General features: G+C 45.0%; 1 protein-coding gene across 2 annotated transcripts in view; it reads left to right on the forward strand.

Moving 5' to 3' along the window:
• Positions 1-18,756, forward strand: part of Arhgap42 (Rho GTPase activating protein 42) — a 213,154-nt gene that overhangs the window by 153,842 nt on the left and 40,556 nt on the right. For both annotated transcript variants that reach the window (XM_048433399.3, XM_048433405.3), the window contains 2 exons: positions 3,415-3,516; positions 11,447-11,557. In XM_048433399.3, the coding sequence (XP_048289356.2) occupies positions 3,415-3,516; positions 11,447-11,557 (213 nt within the window). The remainder of the gene's footprint in view (positions 1-3,414; positions 3,517-11,446; positions 11,558-18,756) is intronic.

The following is an 18,756-nucleotide window of genomic DNA, read 5'->3' on the forward strand; positions in this document are numbered from 1 at the left end:
TAAATGCTAATATAGAGTAGCTTTTAGGAAAGTGTCCCAATAATAAATAGGTAGGCTTTTTTTTCATCTTGCTATAACACTAAGAAGACAGTGATCATTTGATTACGTACATATAAAGTGTCGTGATCAATTCTCCCTCCCTATGCAGCACTGGTCTCAGACAAAATTCTCCGTCTGAAGTTCACTGCAACTAGTCAGCCCAGACCCAAGAAGTCGTTTCTGGGGTCATGCTCATCAGTCCTGAAAGACCTGCACTACATAACGGTGAATCATAGCTCGTAGATGGACGTGGATTGCACAGAGCAGTGCTGCTGTGCTTTGTTTACTACGACTCACTTCCTACTTTAGAGCCTCCTTTATGTGCTCTGGTCTTTTATCCAGCTCTTGGGCCAGGATTTGAATAAGACCCAAGAAGTGGCTCAAGGATTGATCTTTGTGTTGCCAGATATGCTGATGTAATGACATCAAATTAACATTTCCAAAAATGTCACCAGTCACTGAGTGAAAACAAAGATTCTAGTGTACCCCCAGCAGCTGAGTTCCTTTCCTGAACCCATTTCCTTCCCCTTCAGTGCCCAGTGAGACTGTGAGTCCCTTTGTCCACGGAAGGAGTCAGCCAATAGCCGTCCTCCCTACAGCTGCTCACCCACAGATGATAGACATCCTCAGGGATGAGTTAAACAGCCACAGGTCATTTGCAGAATATCCTCCTACATCCTGTGTAACAGTTGATTGAACAGTTACAAGATCTCTGCCCAAGCGTGGTGCCCACCATACAAAAAATAATGTTATTTGCTCATTAAACATCTACTGTTCCCTCATGTCAATATGAAAACAGAACTCTTCTCCAATACAGGATATGGAAAGAATTTATTCTGGAGCCAGATATGACTGACCATGGCTGAGGAATCCTGATTGAGGTGTCTAAAAATTTTAATTTTTCAGTATAGTAATAGTCTAATGAAGTTTTTGTAGTAATAAAACAAAGCCATAAATTAAGGTAGAAACACCAAGTAGATAGAATAAGATAAAGTGAGGAAATCTTTGTGATGGCCTAAGATGCCATCTGATGGGATCTTAAGAATTTGTCTGGGGGAGGCTGTGTGTCTCCTCATACACGCCCAAGTCCTTACCTAAAGCTCACAAAGATGAATGTGATGAATGTGATGATGGCTACTAGGTGGACCATGACCTAAGATACTTGGGTTCCAAGCCCTCTTTGATGACTGATCACTGTAGTCCGTTAGTCAGCCTGGCAGAAGTGCCAGTGGAAGATGCTGTGTCCAGGAACTCTCCCTCCCACTCACTTGCTCTTCAGTTTCAAGGCCGATGGACATGGACATGAACCACTTCTCCACCAGAACGCTGAATGTGGCCGAAGAAGTCGCCATTTATAAAGCGTTCATGTAGTTCATGTAGTTAGACTGTACTAGATGAATACAGGCCCAACTTGAAAATTCCATGAATGATAGAAAAGGGCTGAGCAAGAACAAGGAACTGAAATGGACTGGGTGGGAAGGGAGTATTGTAAGGAGAATAGATGGGCAGGGTGGTTGCAGGCATGAAATGGGAGATTAAACAGTAATGTCCACCAAGAATAGGACAGAAAGGGGACACATCCAGCCAGGTGACCACTTCAGGAGTGGAAGTGTGGGCTATCACTGCAGCAACCTCTTCCATCCACACCCTTGGGCTGCAAGCTCTCGGGAGGGATGCATTTCTCATATCCTTTGTTGCGTAGGGCCTTTATCCTTTTCTTCAATGAAATACTATTATTTTTTCCACTGTGTTTCTTATGGTAACACTGTAAGTTCTCCTGAGGCATAAATAGCCTTAGAGATGGTGATGTTTGATTTATTTTTTGGAGTTAGGTTCTTGCCTTATGACTTAGGCTGGCCTTGGCCCATGGCTCCCAAGTGCTGGGATTCCAGTCCTGTGTGTCCACACCTATCTGGTCTTGGCCTTTGCCTCCCATCTTCATAGATGGAATATTGCACTGTGCAGATATTTAGTGTATATATCAGTGCTTCAAAGTGATCTAAAGCTCAGCTCAGGTGGCCAAGCAGAACTGTATTCACTTGTCCCAGTCCACTCAGTTCCCTGCTCACTTGCAAATTCTGCACTTGGGGATAGGTCCAGAGGCATCCCCAGCAAGCAGTCAACCTCACTTCTCCACGACTTTAAGCATGGGCTGAAAAATGCCTTGTTCACACTCAAGGCAGAACTTCTGTTTCAGAGAGTCCAGGCTCTGCAGGTGAAGGAAGCCAGAGAACTGTGAAACCCTTGCCTCTGCTTTATCTGGCCAAGGCTGCAGCTTGGGAAACATTGAAACAGCCAAGTCAGTTTATGCATGGAGCTGTTTCCCATGAACTCACAAACAGAGCAAGCTTCCCTGGTGCACAGTGTCTGGTGATGCTGTGCCTGGATGTGTTCGCTCACTCCAGTGTTTCCCACATTTACACCTTCATGTAAGCAAGGATCTTCACTTTCTTCACGAAAGGTCAGCCTGTTTACAGTTCCACCATCAACAAGAAGTAAGGGAAAGAAAAAGAAAACATTTTCAGAAAAAGAAAATGACAGCTATCAGAGTCACATCCAGGAAATATGATATAGATATTTGATAATTGAAGTATCAGAAGTTGGCTGCACGTGGCACTCTTGTTATTGCCCAGTTCCACCCCCACCCCCCATACTGCACTTGGGGAATTCTTCTTTCAAGTTTGGTCTGAACGTGAATTCATTCACTGACCACTCATCTCTCTATTATTAAGTGTCAGTCAGTCAGCTACACTGTGGACAGTGACAGGGGGTAGCTGCAAATTGCACCAGGTCAGACTGGTTTTCGTAACAAGTTCCAGTCTGCAACACAACCAAAGGTGAATGGATGGGTGAAAAGAAAGGGAAGAGAAAAGGCAGAGAAGGAAGGGGAGGAAAGGGAAAGAGAATGGAGATGGGATGGGAGGACACGGAAAGGCAAGGGAAGAGTCACATGTGTTTTCCTAGCTGCGAATAGAATAACTTCGTAAAGAATTATATGGGTGATTTCTAAACTGGTTATGTCTTAACTGATCTGAATTGCCAAAACCAGAATTTAGAAATCTTCATCTTAACCACACTTCAGCCAGGCAAGATGACAGAATCTTCTGGGAGCTGGTTACAGGCTTTTGTGACTTTTCTGCTCTGGCCTCACTTTGTTTCTCAATGGGACCCAAAGGATCGTGGCTGAAGATCACATTCTTTCCCAAGGGATGGGAAGCCACATCTAGAGGAGAATGCATATTTAATGGTGTTCCACCTCCTTCCTTGCCTGTTAAGGTTCTGATCTCACTAGGTGGGGCTCTCGGTGAGGTTGGAGACCATGGTGGTCCCTCGATGCTCTGATCTGACTGATTTTGTTGGAATTCCTGTCCCTAGGATGGAAAGAAGAAGTTCGACAAGGAGAGCGAAAAGTACTACTCCATTCTGGACAAGCACTTAAATTTGTCCGCCAAGAAGAAGGAGTCTCATTTGCAAGAGGTAAGTGTGTGCATTCTGTGACTTAGGATGCCCAGCATGGAGATAGCCCAAGCACCCGCTGCTTCCTTTTAAATGACAATAGCAATGCATAGCATGGTTGGGCAACTACACTGTGTGGCAGTTAGTGCTGTGGGTTCATGTCTAAGATAAGATTTCCTTCACCAACAAACAAGATTGTCTTTCTTTTTCTTCTCGGACGTCACTTGCAGAGACAGTATCAATCAAGTTCGTACGGCAGTCACTAAATTAAAGTTGAAATGTGGGTATCGTGACTTTTTAAGGCTTTTTTCCAGCAGTGGGAAGGACAAACAGACAACTGCATATTCTGAAATCTTCATAGCTTTACATCAATTTGTTTTAGAGTTTTTTACTGCTGTATGCCTGCTAGCAATCTCTGTCTTCCCTTCTTCTGAAATAATGACAGGTTTTGTTCTGCTGCTGGTAATGTGATGACTGTTGATAGCATAGACGAGGGCAGCCTTGAAGGGTTGGATCTAGTCCAGGGAACCCTGAAGAAGTGCTGGAGCTAGTCAAGGCCGTCTCTGAAGGCTGGAGTCGAGGCAGCCCTGAAGAAGGGCTGGAGCTTTGCAGCACCAGTTTCAGTAAGAAGGAGTTTGGTTAGAAAAAAAAGTTCCAATTCTGTTGCCATTGGCATTTTAGGGCACTAAAACTGTGAGATGCACCCCTGGAGCCCCATGTGTGAAGTGCAATGCACTGCCAGGTCAGGAGAGGTGTTGAGGCGTCCACCACCGCAGAGTCTGGTCGTGAGGCTGTCTCCCGTAGCCTCTTTCCCCTGTGTCTGTGTTTGCAGGCACCATAGTGGAAATCCTTTCCAAACGTCACCAAGCCCTCTCCCAGGAAAGCCGCCTCCCTTTCTGAACTGCTTTTCAAGTTCAACCTGGTCCTCTTCTCCTCGCACTCCTCCTAATCCACTTTCTTCTGAGTCTAGGCAAAATGTCTGCTTGACAATTTAGAGGCAAGGAACCGGGAATGTCCTTTTGCTCCACCATGCTCACATTTCCTTTCAGGACATCCAGCTTTATTTAAAACTGATTAGGGCCCAGAGATTCAGCAGCTTTGGTGATCCTTGCCAAGGACCTGGATTCAGTTCCCAGCACCCACGTCAGGCAGCTCACAATCACATCTAACTCTAGTGTAGTTCAGGGGAGCTGACCCCTTCTGCTGGTCTCCGTGGGTACTGCGCACACATGATGCATATACGCTCATGCTGGCACCCGTACATTTACAGAAAATTAGAAATACAAATAATAATAATTTAAAAAATCTGATTGATATTAGAAAGTTTGTTTTACTTGATATTTTATAGGAGTTCACTTAAATCTTTGCCTTCTACTATTAGCACACTGAAATGGAAGCATAATTCAGTATATGGTTGTGCACTGGTGGGGAGCTTGTGACCGAAGTGCAGTGGAAGACCGCTGCCACTCGGCAGAACTGGAATGGCTCTTAAATTTCCTGGCCACACCTAATGTGATAAAGACTTGGCACTGCCTGCCATAATTTAGGACTGTGTGTGTACTTCAAAGATTTTTAACCCCCATTGTCCACTGCAGTAGAATAAACTCTGGCGAGAAATGTCTGTACAATGGACATAGATGTAGGCGTACATCTTTGTAATTGTCGACAGAGAGCCATCACAAGGGCCTGCCATGGCAGGGAGCATGGTCTAAAAGTTCAGAATCTTCACATACAAGGACTATGCTTCGTGAGATAGCACCTACACCCTCTCCAGGAGGCTGTAACTGCTCCTTGATTCCACATTTTTGTCCTCGCTAGTGGCCCTGGGTGCGCTGGACTTGAGAAAAGCAGGGTGTTTGCTGGACTTCTGGTGATTGGAGGAGAACACACGCTGGCCGTGTCATCCCGTGTCCCTTTCCAGTAGGTGCGACAGGTGCTGTCAGGGAGCACCGCCCCAGCGCAGCTCACCTGAAGCTGTATGGAAGCTGCTCTTCAGAGGAGCGCGGCTAGAGTAGTGGGAGCACGGGGAGGAGCCTCTCCTGCTGCTCCTCCAGCAGTCAGACCTGCCTAGAGAGACGTCATCCTCGTGTCTAGTTCCGTCACAAGGCATTGCCCGCTTCCTTCCAGTGGCATCACCGGCTTTTTCCCAGGGCAGAACTGGGCTTCTTAGCTCTCGAAGGACCTCCACATGCCTTCTCACCTGCACAGCTGCCTTCTTATTCATTTTCCTCAGAAAGTCAGGGGCTTGCACTGCAGGAAAAGGCCAGCTTGTAATGACAGAATTCCAAAGTCACCAACTAAAAAGACCATTGAGGTAAATATGAGAAAATTAGAGCCAGACCCATTAAGATCAGAGGCTTAACTTTAGCTGAAAAAAATACCATTTGATGTCTAAATGAGTGAATCCTTTCCAAGATGAAACAAAACGAAGACATTGTGAAGATGAGGCAGAAGATCAAGAATTTATAAAAGTATGAGTTTGAAAAACATTAAACCAAATTAAACAGCAAAGTATTAGGGAGTTTATACAAAACAACACAGGGGGTTCTAACTCTCATATATAAAAAGCACTTGCAAATCAATGAAAAACCACCTATGGATACAAGAGTGAATGATCAAAGAATACATGTAAACCCTCATACTGTTTTCATATCTTAGGGACTAAACAAGGCAGACTAATAAGATGTTTTCATTATAAGAAAAATCTGTTATTAGCAGACATGAAAATTTTTCCCTCCTTCCTTCCTTCCTTCCTTCCTTCCTTCCTTCCTTCCTTCCTTCCTTCCTTCCTTCCTTTCTTCCTTTCACCCTCCCTCCCTCCCTCCCTTGCTCCCTTCCTTCCTTCTTTGTTTCCTTCCTACCTTTATATGGGATCTCACAAAGATCCACCTGTCTCTGCCTCCCAAATGTTGAAATTGATGGTACCACCAAGCCCCCACATCGTCCTGCCCAGTCTGTGGTCATACATCTGTTTTCCTCATACAACATTAAATTTTGAATATTCTTGGTGTAACTTCATTGTTTACTGCACAGATTTTAATGTACCAGGTAACTGACAGAATTTTTACTCTTAAGAGTTTGATCTGCAGGAAAGATCAGAGATGAACTTAGAGAGTTTATAACACTTATAGAGAACAAACACCCACAGTATCAACAGTTACAGCCATATGTCTGGTACAAAAGAATAAAAGTGTATGGCTGTCGAAATTGTTTGTGTGTTTGGGACCCGAGAGAGGCTCAGAGGGCAGCGTGTTTGCTGTGGAAGCATGAGGACCTGTGTTTGCATCCCTGACATCCGCATTATAAAGGCCGGTAGTGAAGGCATGTGTGCACATCCTGTGTATACCAATTGTACCCAAGCCCATGATCCTACTGTGTCTGGGCAGTTTGCACTGCAGAGAATTTCCAGGACAGCAGCTATTCCTAAGTACTATGAAGCTTTTCCTAAAAGTTCTCTTCATTTCTTCAGTGACCTAGTCATGCTGGTGTTGTTTCTTAGGTGAATAAAATTTATACTTGGTTTTTTTTTTCCTTTGTTTTCCAGCCATCCCATATCTACCAGCTACTTTTGCTATGACCACAAACAAACAAACAAACAAACAAATAAATAAAGTCATCTTACATGTCTTACAAGCAACCTGGCCCACCATCTAATCTCATTAGGATGCAGTTTGTCCTTGCACAAATATGCTTGCTACACAGCGTGGGTCCTTCCAGGTCTTTGCCTTGTCTGTAGGATGTGGTCTGCATGCACTCGTCATTTCTACTTTAACTGTCCTTGTACTTCATGCCAAACCAGACATTTAGTAAGCAATCCTTTGATCAGTTCACATCGACTTTTGGGGCTGGTCAGCCGGTGTGATGGCTAAGAGCACCCACTGTTCTTGTCGAGGACTCGGGCTTGGTTTCCAGCATGTGGCAGCACACAACTGTCTGCACCTCCAATCCCAGGGAATCCAGCACCCTGCGGCCTTCCTGCTGCATGCATGTGCTGAACCATAAATTCATACAGGCACACACATAAATAAATAGATAAATAAATCTTTAAACATAACTGCTGATTTTCTCTCTCTCTCTCTCTCTCTCTCTCTCTCTCTCTCTCTCTCTCCCTCTCTCCCCCCTTCCTGTCTCTGCCCCTCCCTCCATTTCTCAACAGACTCTTGCTGTTTAACCCTGACAGAACGTGCTATGTAGCTCAGGGCAGGCTTTGAATTCCTAAGAGTTCTCGTGCCTTAGCCAGCTGGGATTACAGGCCTGTACCACCACATCCAACTGTGACTTTTCTTTCATTGTGGTTGTTTTCCAGTCTAGTTCCTCTCATTTATCTTCGCCGACTCTAAACTTGCTCATTTGTTTTTTCTGAGTCCACCATAAATATTTTCTCCCGGAGGGAGTGTGCTTCAGCAAATAGTCCTGGAGGCTTCTTCCCCTTCTCACCAAGACAACATATTGGCGTTAAAAAGGACTTCAAGCAGAGTGTGCCTGCTCCTTTGTTATAGTCCCTTTGCCATGTACGAAGCAGGGCACGCCTGCTGCGGTGACATCATCGTCATCTGTGTTCACGGAGAGTTTGAAAATCCTATTGTTTTACTTAGCCATAAGAAATAGACAACACCTGTTACTAGGATTATAAGCAAACTTTTTGTTTTTTTAATTTTATATCTGTTGAGACAGAATCCCACTCTCTAAAGAGTGCCCCTTTGCTTGGCTTTGAACTCACAGCAATCCTTCTGCCTCGGTTTTCTGAATGTTAGTATCATGGGTGTGAGTCACTTTCCCTGACTTAAGTGTTTTGTAGTTAGCCTCTAGCCCAAGGGAGTTCATCTTGAGGTAGAACACCCTTCTCCATCCTGTGCTCATCTGTGGGAAAGAATGGAGCTGTTGTGGTCCTGAAGTACAGTTCCCTCAGAGAATCTTTGCTGTGTTGAAATTCTATTGTACAGGAATATCTAAGAGCATCTAAAACTGAAAATTTGCAAAGACAATTATTCCTCTTCTCTCCCCAAGTCTCCACTGCAGGGGCCTTGAGGGGAATGGCATTGTACACAGCAGCCACGTCTTCGGAGAGAGGATCTCAGACTCTGTCAGGGGTCTCCAGGCTACCACTAGGGTGGTGTTTGTAGGGGAAGGCTCGTGGGACACCACACATTTGTGGCTGGGATTCGAGTAGTGATAAGATAGAGAGAAAATGACCGACGTCCAGGGAATCCAGGTGCAGAGGTCGTCGGTCCCTCAGGGGAGGCACACGGGTGCAGCATGCTTCACTCCCTCAACTGTCCTTATGACTGCACATTCCTAAGGCGACATTCAGATACTAGAGACTCAGTGCCCAGCATTCCCCTGGAGGGCAGTCACGTGACCATCCCCCATGGGCCATGGCCCTTTCACGCACAGGTTAGGCACGTGGCCATTTTCGTCACCTAATGAGAGTCACAGTTGCAATCACAGCCCAGGAAGCCAGACTCAATCATCTGTCCTCAAGAAGCCAACTAAAACAGCCCAAATTAGTAGTCAAAACCAAGAAAGATTGATTTAATTAATTAATTGGGAAGAACGAGGAGATCCAGTGGACATCCCCCACCAGATCCATCTTTGTCCTGAGATAAGAATAAATTTAGTAGAGGGTCAGGGATGTGCACATCTGAGCAGCCCCGGCCAAGGTGTGGGAATGGGTTCCCTCTGACTGGAGATGGTTTCCCAGGCCTTTCCTCCTCCCAATGTGAGATCCTTGGGAAATTCCCATTTCTTGGGTGCAGTGTTTCAGAAGTCTGGTGGTTGGATTGAAGAACACCACTGTCTCATAGGATATTCTCACTAGTTGCTATGCGAATCCTCCTGCAAGCACATCCCTGGGTGCTTACCATGGGCAGTCTCCTTAGTAACCCTTCCAAAAGAGAGCAGCCAGGCTGCAGGACGGCTTCTTCTGCTCAGCTTGGGAGCTGGGAACAGCCACTGTGGACTCTACAGGTGTTTCAGCATTCTAGATTCTTCTCCTCGTGTGTTAGGCAGCACCATCAATGATGGCATCTTTTAAAGACAGTAAAATCTTTACATGGAATGCTGCATCTGGAGCAGGATACCGTGTGGTTCCCATGCTGACAGCAGGGAGCCCATTGCTGCTTCTCTTCCAACTTCTGCTTTCACTGATAGTTGATAGTGGCTTTGTGGTTTGGAAGTGGCCGATGGGGGTTCTGATACCACAGACACCAGCACGGGCCACAAATTAGACCTTCTCTCTCTCTCAAGAGCCTGCACCCTCTTCTCATGCCTAACCTGGATTCACTCTGCTAGGCAATAGTAAGCGGAAAAGTAGTACATTTATCTGGAATCCCACTTTTCCTTCTATTTCGGACAATATTGTTCCTAAATGATTTTCCATAGCCAGAAAATTTTTGGCTCAAATCTACCTAATTTTGAACATATGTTAGTTTAAACTTTGGAATTCTCAGCTTTAAACCCCAAGTGAGTTTCTGCTAATACTGGACTCTTTTATAACTCTATTGCCAAATACATAAAGAGTATATGATCATCTTGAGAGGTTCTGAGAAACTCTTGTTTCTGTGATGAGAAGGCTAGAAGTCGCATGCTCTGGTGCTGCCTTCGCAGCCACATCACCCTTGTCAGGGGCTCCTCAACAAAGTTCTGTTCCCAGGTTACCATCAGTGAACGCTACCGCAAAGAGCCTGTTCTTCTCGGCTCTTTCATTAATCTGAGCTGCAGTTGGAGAATGGAACAGACAAGGAAAGTTGTCCACATGCTTGTACAGAACCAGAGTCACACTTCAAGGATGCATGTGAGGATGACATAGAAGAGGAGAGACCAAGCCAGAAAGACAGTGAAGGTGTCTCAGTAGCTCTGTGCTGTGCTGCGTGCAGTCAGGGGATGCCGTGATCCTGGTGGAACACGATCCACCACTGAATGGTTGGTCAGCACAGAATGATTGCCCACCACAGAGTGGCTGATCACCACAGAGTGGCTGATCACCACAGAATGGTTGATCACAGACTGGTTGATCATGGAATGATTGGTCTGTTTTTTATTTTTGGCTTTTCTAACATTGTCTGTGCCAGATTTTCCCTAATGGTGCATTGCTTTCATGCTTAATATTCACCAATACTTCTTCGATGAAAATCCATATTTTCCATGAAGCATCTAAGGTCTTCCAATCTTACTTTCCCTGTTTCCTCTGCAGCCGGCTCTTGCCAAGCTCTTCCACCTCTTATGTTTCGTGACGGTGACTTTTGCCTACATCCCCTGCCCTCGTTCTCTTCCTTCCTTGCCTTCCTTCCTCGTCTCTTTCTCTCTTCTTTCTTTCTTATTATTTTTCAACATACAAAGAAGTGGGTTCCAAGGTGACCTTCTCACACATGAATATAATTACTCCTTGTCCTGCCCACCCACACATAGTGCCCTCCCTAACCCCTATTGCCCTATCGCTGGTCCCCTCCTCCCTCAAACTGTACTCCTCTCTTTTCTGATACAACTATCCTGTCACCTTCTCTTGCTCACTTCCCTTGCTTTTAGACCTCTTTGTCCCCTCTCATAGGCCGAATTAATTTACTGTCAATTGTTCATGTTGAGAGCCATTTTCTTTCAAAATTTAATGCCTTCTCTAACTGTAGATGTTTGCATATCTCTTTGGAGATTTCTCCCATAATTTTGCTGTAATTTTCAATGTGCCTCTTTTTTGTTTACTGTAGCCTTTTTATTTCAATTTGAAGGTATTTTAGCGTGTTGTACCATACCCTTTGGTACTTAGCTGGATATGTGCATCTGTATTCATCTTGACTCCACACACTCTAAGCTTTAGTGGGTTGGAGCTGTGTTAAAACTCTTGGAAAGTCAGTGTTTAATGAGGAACTGTGGGATTTATTCCGTCTTGTCTCGCTCTGTGTATAGACTCGTCAGTATTTAAGCCCTATGTCATGCTGCCGGGTTTTTATTTTTTTAGGCAGATTCACAGATTGGCCGAGAACATCAGAACTTCTGTGAAGCTTCATTAGAATATGTCTTTAAAATCCAAGAGGTTCAAGAGAAGAAGAAGTTTGAGTTTGTGGAACCGGTAAGTTTTAGCTTTCTTATATGTAACAGCCTCAAAAGTTATCTATGAGGAAAGTGCTTAGAGCGATATTTTTGTTTGAAATTGTGATCAAAGACAATAGAAAGAGGAGAGCCGTGGAAGGGTGAATCCCTTTAGGGCAGAGGATCCCTCTGTGTCTTTCTGTGATGGTGAATGAATGAAAGCACCGGTGAAACCCATAGAATGCACAATTCACATGGCGAATTCTGGATTCAGTTAATGTGTATCCATATTGACTCACTGATTGCAATTTGAACCGAGTGCTTTTCCAAAGAGGACCGACTGGGCTTGGAGAGCGGCTGTGTGCGCAGTACTGAAAGTGGGTTGCAATCCCAAGGGCTGGGGTCCTGGACTGAATAAAAATATCAAAAGGAGAAAGCCATCTGAGTGTCCATGTCCCCTCTCTCTTCCTCCTGCTCCCAGTAGATGTCAGGAATCTCAGCAACCACACGCTCCACAAACGCTTATGCCTCCCCATTATGACTGACTGAGCCTTCACACCAAAGGCCACAATAACCTTTCCTCCTACTTTAAGTTGCTTTGTGCCAGAAATCTGACCACAGGAAAAAGATAGCTACCTATAAGTGAGAGAATGCACCCTGCCCATACAGCATTTCAGTTACCCAACTTTAGGGTGTATGGAGAAAACCCTAGGGCTCACTTCCCTTCCATCCCCACCAGCTTTTGCTTACAGACACAGGTCCTGCATGCCTTTGCCTGTGAAGTCATTTATTCTCCTAGGTTAACATAAGAAGGAATGGACCCCCCATGTGACCAGTATTGCAGAAGAGAACAGGTCAGGATGCTTATTTTATTCTCTTAACATTTTTTTCCAAGTACAGCCTAATTTGTAACTGTGTGACTCATAGGAGCCTCCTTACAAGGTGGCATCTCTGGTGGGTCATGTCAGCTCCAGCATCAAGGTAGCCGTGTGGTGCAGATGTACAGACACTGCCCAGACCCCATGAGATGAAACAACAGGATGCTAATGTGTAGGGCAGCCCAAGAGTCAGGCCATCCTTTTCTGCCTGTGATAGGCCTTGAGACACTCATGTGTCCCTGCTTCAGGGAGATGATAATGACATAGTGTGGAAAGAGTGACAGAATTCTCAAGCACATTTGTCGAAATCCATCTCCTCGTGGGTTCCTACCAGACACAGAGCATGAGAAAAGAGCAGAGCCTGCAAGAGTGTGGGTCCCCTCTTGGGCCTCAAGTCCTCGGCTGTGGAGTCCACTGACTCAGCCCTGTAATCAGGCACTCTGCATGCAGTAAAACCAGTGCCTAGGCCAGGAGGATTAAAGAGCTCTCTCCGTAATTCAGTCTCAGGGGTTTAGTTTTCATCTTCTGTTCAGAACAACCAACTTTACTCCAAATTCTTCTTGCTGAAGAGGGGTCGTTCAATTCTCTTAGGATGAAGAAGTAACTTACCTAACAAACCATTTGGTAATCTTCATATGACTTTAGGGGGGCTTTTCTATGACAAAGACCACCACTTATAGTTCTGATTCCCTCCCATTGACTAAACCCTGCCAGAGAGCCCCATTATCATTCTTTTTTTTTTAAAAAAAAGATTTTGAGTAATTTATGTGTCATAGCCTTTTACATATATGTTTGAGGTGCCATGTGTTTGGCTGCCCTTGGAGGCCGGAATCGGGCACTGAAGTTAATATGTTGTGTGCCTTCTGATGTGAGTGCTGGGAACCAAACGTGAACCCTCTGGAAGAGCTGGATCCTCCCTTAACTGCAGGTCCGTCCCCCCCCCCCCCCACAACACACACGCTACAGTTAGAAAGCCACACTTCTTCTCCCCTGCTTAGAGAGCCCCTGTAACACCTGCCCCCCCCACAGCATTCCTAAGTTGAGGCTCTTTATACACCACGGTGTGAGACCCCATTAATTCTGCCATTTTTCCTGCGTATTTCTTCCATATGTGTTTCCGGGTCTTTCTGATGCTGCCCATTCGTGTGCAATTTTTCCTTGTCTTTATCTGGAATGCCATTTGCTCATCTGGGTGCCTCTTGGAAAGTGACCTGGGAGTTGCCTCATCCAAGCTTCTCTATGGCCTGTTCTGTCTGGAAACACTCAGCTACAGCTTTCTATGATAGAACATTGGTGCAACAAGAGGAGATTATAGAACCATTTGCTCCCAAGTGGCAGGCGGAAGGGACTCTGGGGAAATGGAAGCATCCCTTCTTTAGAAATGTGTTTTCTTCCCCTCGCCTTATCCCAGTTGTGATGTCCCACTCAGCACATGCTTTTCTTGTGATGGCACTCTGACAACCTCAGTGAGATGTCCCGCATTATCCTGACTGCTGTGTTTCCCTGCGGAGTGTCTGCAGTGCACAGCACTGTCCCGCATTATCCTGACCACTGTGTTTCCCTGCAAAGTGTCTGTGCAGCACACAGCACTGTCCTCTCTAGCTTTGGTCTCCTTGGTGGAGTCCCACGTCATTTCTACTTTAGTAACAGGAAGAGCATGCATGGGACCAACGCAGTGTGAGAGTGAAAGCTGATCTTCCACATCTACAAAATAATTTGGAGCAAAAATTTTGGCTTTACCTGGGCTTCTTTGTGGTGTTTTTATTTTTGTTTTGTTTTGTTTTTGTTTGTTTGTTTTTGTTTTTTCCGAGACAGGGTTTTATGTAGTTCAGGCTGGCCTCAAACTTACTGTGTTGTTGAGGTAGACTTAAACTCAGGACTCTCCTCCCTCTGTCTGGAGTGTCAGGTTATAGGCATGAACTACCATATTTAAAACAATTTATTAAATTGTATATTCACTGTTCCTAACAAGTGAAGAGAGGTTCATTGAGATGTTTGTCTTGACTGTTCTTTCTCTAGTTGTGATGTCTGGAGAGCTCTCTGAACACCAGGTTGGCCAGAGATTTGGGATGTGCGGGGAAAGATATATTTTACTTCAGATTTTCACAGGACTCTGTCTACCATGATAGAGACAATAAGATGGTTGTGGGAGGTGGCTCGGATCTGAGCAGGTTAGGAAACTAGAGGTCATGTGGTTGTAAACACAAGCCCCTCCTCCAGCCTTCCTTCAGCAGGGTCCCACCTCCTAGGGTTCACCGCCTCCCGGGAGGGCACCGCCAGTTGGGAGCCAAGTATTGCCCATTCAAACTCCAGCACCATCAGTGGCCTGTGTCCCTCCTGCTGCTTTCACAGTGACCAGGGGGACACGTTTGAATGAAATTAAGATGGGTGAGGCTTCCCGATCAACTTTTACTAAGATCTTTGTGGTCAGCTAGTATCGATTCCCATTTCATGTGAGTTTAGAAGCATCTGGTCCTGAAAAGACGTAAACTGAGTTTCTGATTTTTACTATGCCTGTCAATCAATTTGGAGAAAATTTCACCTTAACAATTTCAAGTTCTTCACACTGTGAAAGTGGGCTGTTTTCCATTTGTTTGTACTTTTCTAGTTTATTTACGCTGTGTTCGTGGTTTTAAGAATAAGTTTTGAGTTAAATTTGCTAAATTAATTCCTATAAGTTTTTTATTCTTTTAAGGCTATTGAAGATGGGAGTTTTCCTAATGTTGTTTTCAAATTGCTTGTTTTTAAAGTACCTCGGCATAAAATCAGTTTTTATGCACTGAACTCACACAAGTTCTATTAGTTTTGTTTAAGGGATTCCTTAGGATTTTCTGTACACAAGGTCAGGGCATTTGTCAGTTTCTAGTCTGAATGACTTGCATTTCCTTTCCTTACCTGACTGCACTGGCTATAGCCAAGAATCCAATATTGGGCAGAAATATCTGGATGGCCATCCTTGTCTTCTAGAACCTGGGTGAGAGGGCTCTTCAGCCTTTCACGACCCAGAATAACGTTAGCCACAGGGAGCATTTTCGTCGGTGACTAGGGTTTCAATAGATAAAGCTGTGTGTTTTAGTGGTCAGAGGTGACCGTGGTGTCAGCGAGACTGCTGGAAGGGCTGTGTGGGAATAGACGGTGGCGTTTCTCAGACACCAGGACGGATGACAGTGTGGTTCTGTGCAATTAGGGATCTCCTCCACAGTGAGGTGGGAGAATGCCTGCTCAGTGTGACAGAGGTCTTCAGTCTGAGCTCTTGTTAGCACCACGTAAACCAAGCATGGGGGTATGGCCCTGTAACCCCAACATTTAGGAGATAGAGGCAGGAGGATCCCGTAGCTCAGGGTCATTCTTTGCTACATAGCTACATAGTTAGAGGCCAGCCTGGGATAATTGACAGAACTCTGAAAAATAAATTATAAATATTGACTGATAATCAGGTAGGAAATGAGTACCATGATTATACAAGCATTTACAGCCTGGTTTGGGCTGCAAATTCCTGCAGGAACTCCTGCAGGTTCCTCCCACCTCCAGTGCCAGGTCCTCCCTTTTCCCAGCCACATTCAGTTTCTGGGTAACTAGTGGTGAATCCTTTGGGAACATCACATAATTTGGTGTGGAGAATCCTCCACAGGTTCGTGTATTTGAATATGTGTGTGCTTTGGTGTGGAGAGTCCTTCACAGGCTCGTGTGTTGGAGCCCGTGCCTCAATTAAGTCCCCAGGTGTTTTGTGTGTTTTGAGTAGCTGATGGCTAAGTGCCCTGCTCACCCGTCAGGCCGTGCTGACCAAGGGGTGGGGCCAATGAGGATCTTCAGACACAGTGTCAGTGACTTTTGCTCTGGTTTGGGGACTAATAAATGCTAATTTTACCCTCCACACTAGGGAAATAGTGAAGTGCAGGAGGAGATGTTCCTGGTGCTATAGGGATGAACCTTGGGAAAGACAATTGCCGCTAAGCCTGGTCATGCCAGTGTGCCCAGAACCCACATGGTAGAAGGAAAGAGCTGACTCCTTCCTGAAAGTAGTTCTCTGACCTGTATGTGTGCCCCGTGGCGCACTCTCACACACGCCCATATATACACAGAATAATAAGTGTAAACTGGAACCGTGCGGCATGGTAATTATCATCATGGACATTTTTGTACAGGTCAGGTTTGCTCTCCTGTCAGCGTGGGCCTGTCTTTCCCACACACCCAGGCCAAGCCGCTGAGCAGAGACGATGGGAATCTGAGAAGGACAGTTCTTCATTGGGTCTTTCTGCTCAGCCTCAATGGTTTAACCTCATGCAATTTGTCAAGCATGCAAGCAACTAATACACGTACACAGTCCTTTAAAAAAAAGGATTGTGCTCTGCTGCCATCTAGGGGCCATTATTTCTCACACATTTTTGTTCAGACTTCCCCAAGGTGCTTTCAAAGCAATGCACTCAAGAGGGAGGTGACAGCTCGTGGTGTGGTGTTGTTTTTTTAGACTAATTTATTTTATTTTGTGTGTATGACTTTTGCCTGTATGTGTGTGTGTGCACATATGTGAACTTCATACCCAGAGGCGAGAAGAGGGCGTCAGATCCCCTGGAACTGGAATCACAGAGGGTTATAAGCTACCATCTGGATGCGGGTATCCAGGTCCTCTGCAAGAATAGCTAGTGCTCTTACCTGCTGGGTTATCTCTCCAGACTCTGGTGTGTAATTTTTTTGTACTTCAAAAAAACGGTGCCTTCCCTACTGGGTGCTTGGCATTCATTGTGAGAGAAAATGGACTCTTCCCACTTAGTGTGTCTATAGCCCACTGACGAGACTGGCTGGTGGGTTTCCATCTGCGCTGCAGCCGCTGCCTCAGCAGTGCTGGATACAGAGTTGGGCTGCAGCCGCTGCCCCAGCAGTGCTGGGTACAGAGCTGCCCTGCAGCCGCTGCCTCAGCAGTGCTGGGTACAGAGCTACCCTGCAGCCGCTGCCTCAGCAGTGCTGGATATATATACAGCCTCAGTGAGACCCAAGTGCCGGGACCCTGAGTTTCAAAGCATAATTGACAAACGGGTCTCAGTAGAGAGTGCTGGTTCACTACAGTGTCTGTCAAATTACTTTCAGATGAGAGCTTCAGAGAACTCAAATAGAACGAGTGACTTGGCAGACATCAGAGGTCTTTTTCTCTGTGGGAAGGGGTGTTTCAGGTAGTTGTGGGCACCTGACACTTTTGTAGGTATCTAATATTTTAATATTTAATGTAACTGTAGGCCAGAGCTTCAAGCCAGATACCATGAACTCACATACACCATAGATTTGTCTGACCTGACAATAACACTCCACCAATTGATAAATTCATATTTCTGACACGAGTGTTTCCCCCATATTCTAAGCAATCAGAATATTTAAAAAGTGGATTTGGGTGTATTAGCTATTTTGTAGATGTATTGCATGCAATGTGTTTAAAGTATCTTTCCTGTTAATTTAATTAACTTGGTGGCTCATGATGGCTTTAAAATAGCGCCTGCCCCCTTGGCATCTAGTTCACAGTGAGACAGTTTTGTTGTGGGCTAATCACAGATACAGCTCCTCTAATGACATACTAGGCTGTCCTGTGGCTAGTACGCATGTTAGCTGTGTGCTTCAGAAGGATTTAATGTTTTACCTTTGAAGAAGCCTCGATCTACTCATTCAGAGCCCAACTGGAAGCATTTAAAATCCAGTTTTAAGTTCCAATTTGCTCCAAACTGGAGATTAAAATTAAATGAAAAAAGTAACAACTTAAGAAAACATTTAGAAAGTGTGAGACTCCTTGAAGTGAACATAACTCTACATATGTTCAAAGAAAATCATGACATCGTCGTTTTCCAGTGGAACCGGCTCTTGGGTATTGGCAGTCTCAACGCGCGCACACAGGATGACGCCTGGTGAGGGGCTCCTCACCCAGAGCAGGCAGGAAGAAGCTGCTCACAGATGAAAATGCTTTCAAATTGTTTTCACTTCTAATTTAAAGATAATAATTAAGAGCATATAAGTCTTTTGAAAGTGTGCTTCACTTTGTTGCTGTGGGCTGACTGAGCTAGTGGTCACGGTGTAGAATAAGAGTAGAGTGAGTCACATAAAATATCAAATCAATTCTTTTTTCCCTAGGTACACTTACTATATAAACAGACCTGTCACGTAATTTTATAAGCCCTCCTTACAGATACAAATGCATAGCAATTAAACACTAATACACTTTTTTATTCCAAAGCTAGAAATACGGCATTTCTTTTCTGGAGATTTTACTCATGGTTGGAATGATAATGTGATTCTATGTTTTGGCTCAACTCTTATCTACTTTGAAGTCTTCTTGCTAAAACCCTTCTCCAGCCAATTCTAGGATCTGTGCTGCCACCTT

Source organism: Myodes glareolus, chromosome 4 (genome assembly GCF_982192425.1).
Source record: "Myodes glareolus chromosome 4, mMyoGla1.1, whole genome shotgun sequence".
NCBI lineage: Eukaryota > Metazoa > Chordata > Mammalia > Rodentia > Cricetidae > Myodes > Myodes glareolus.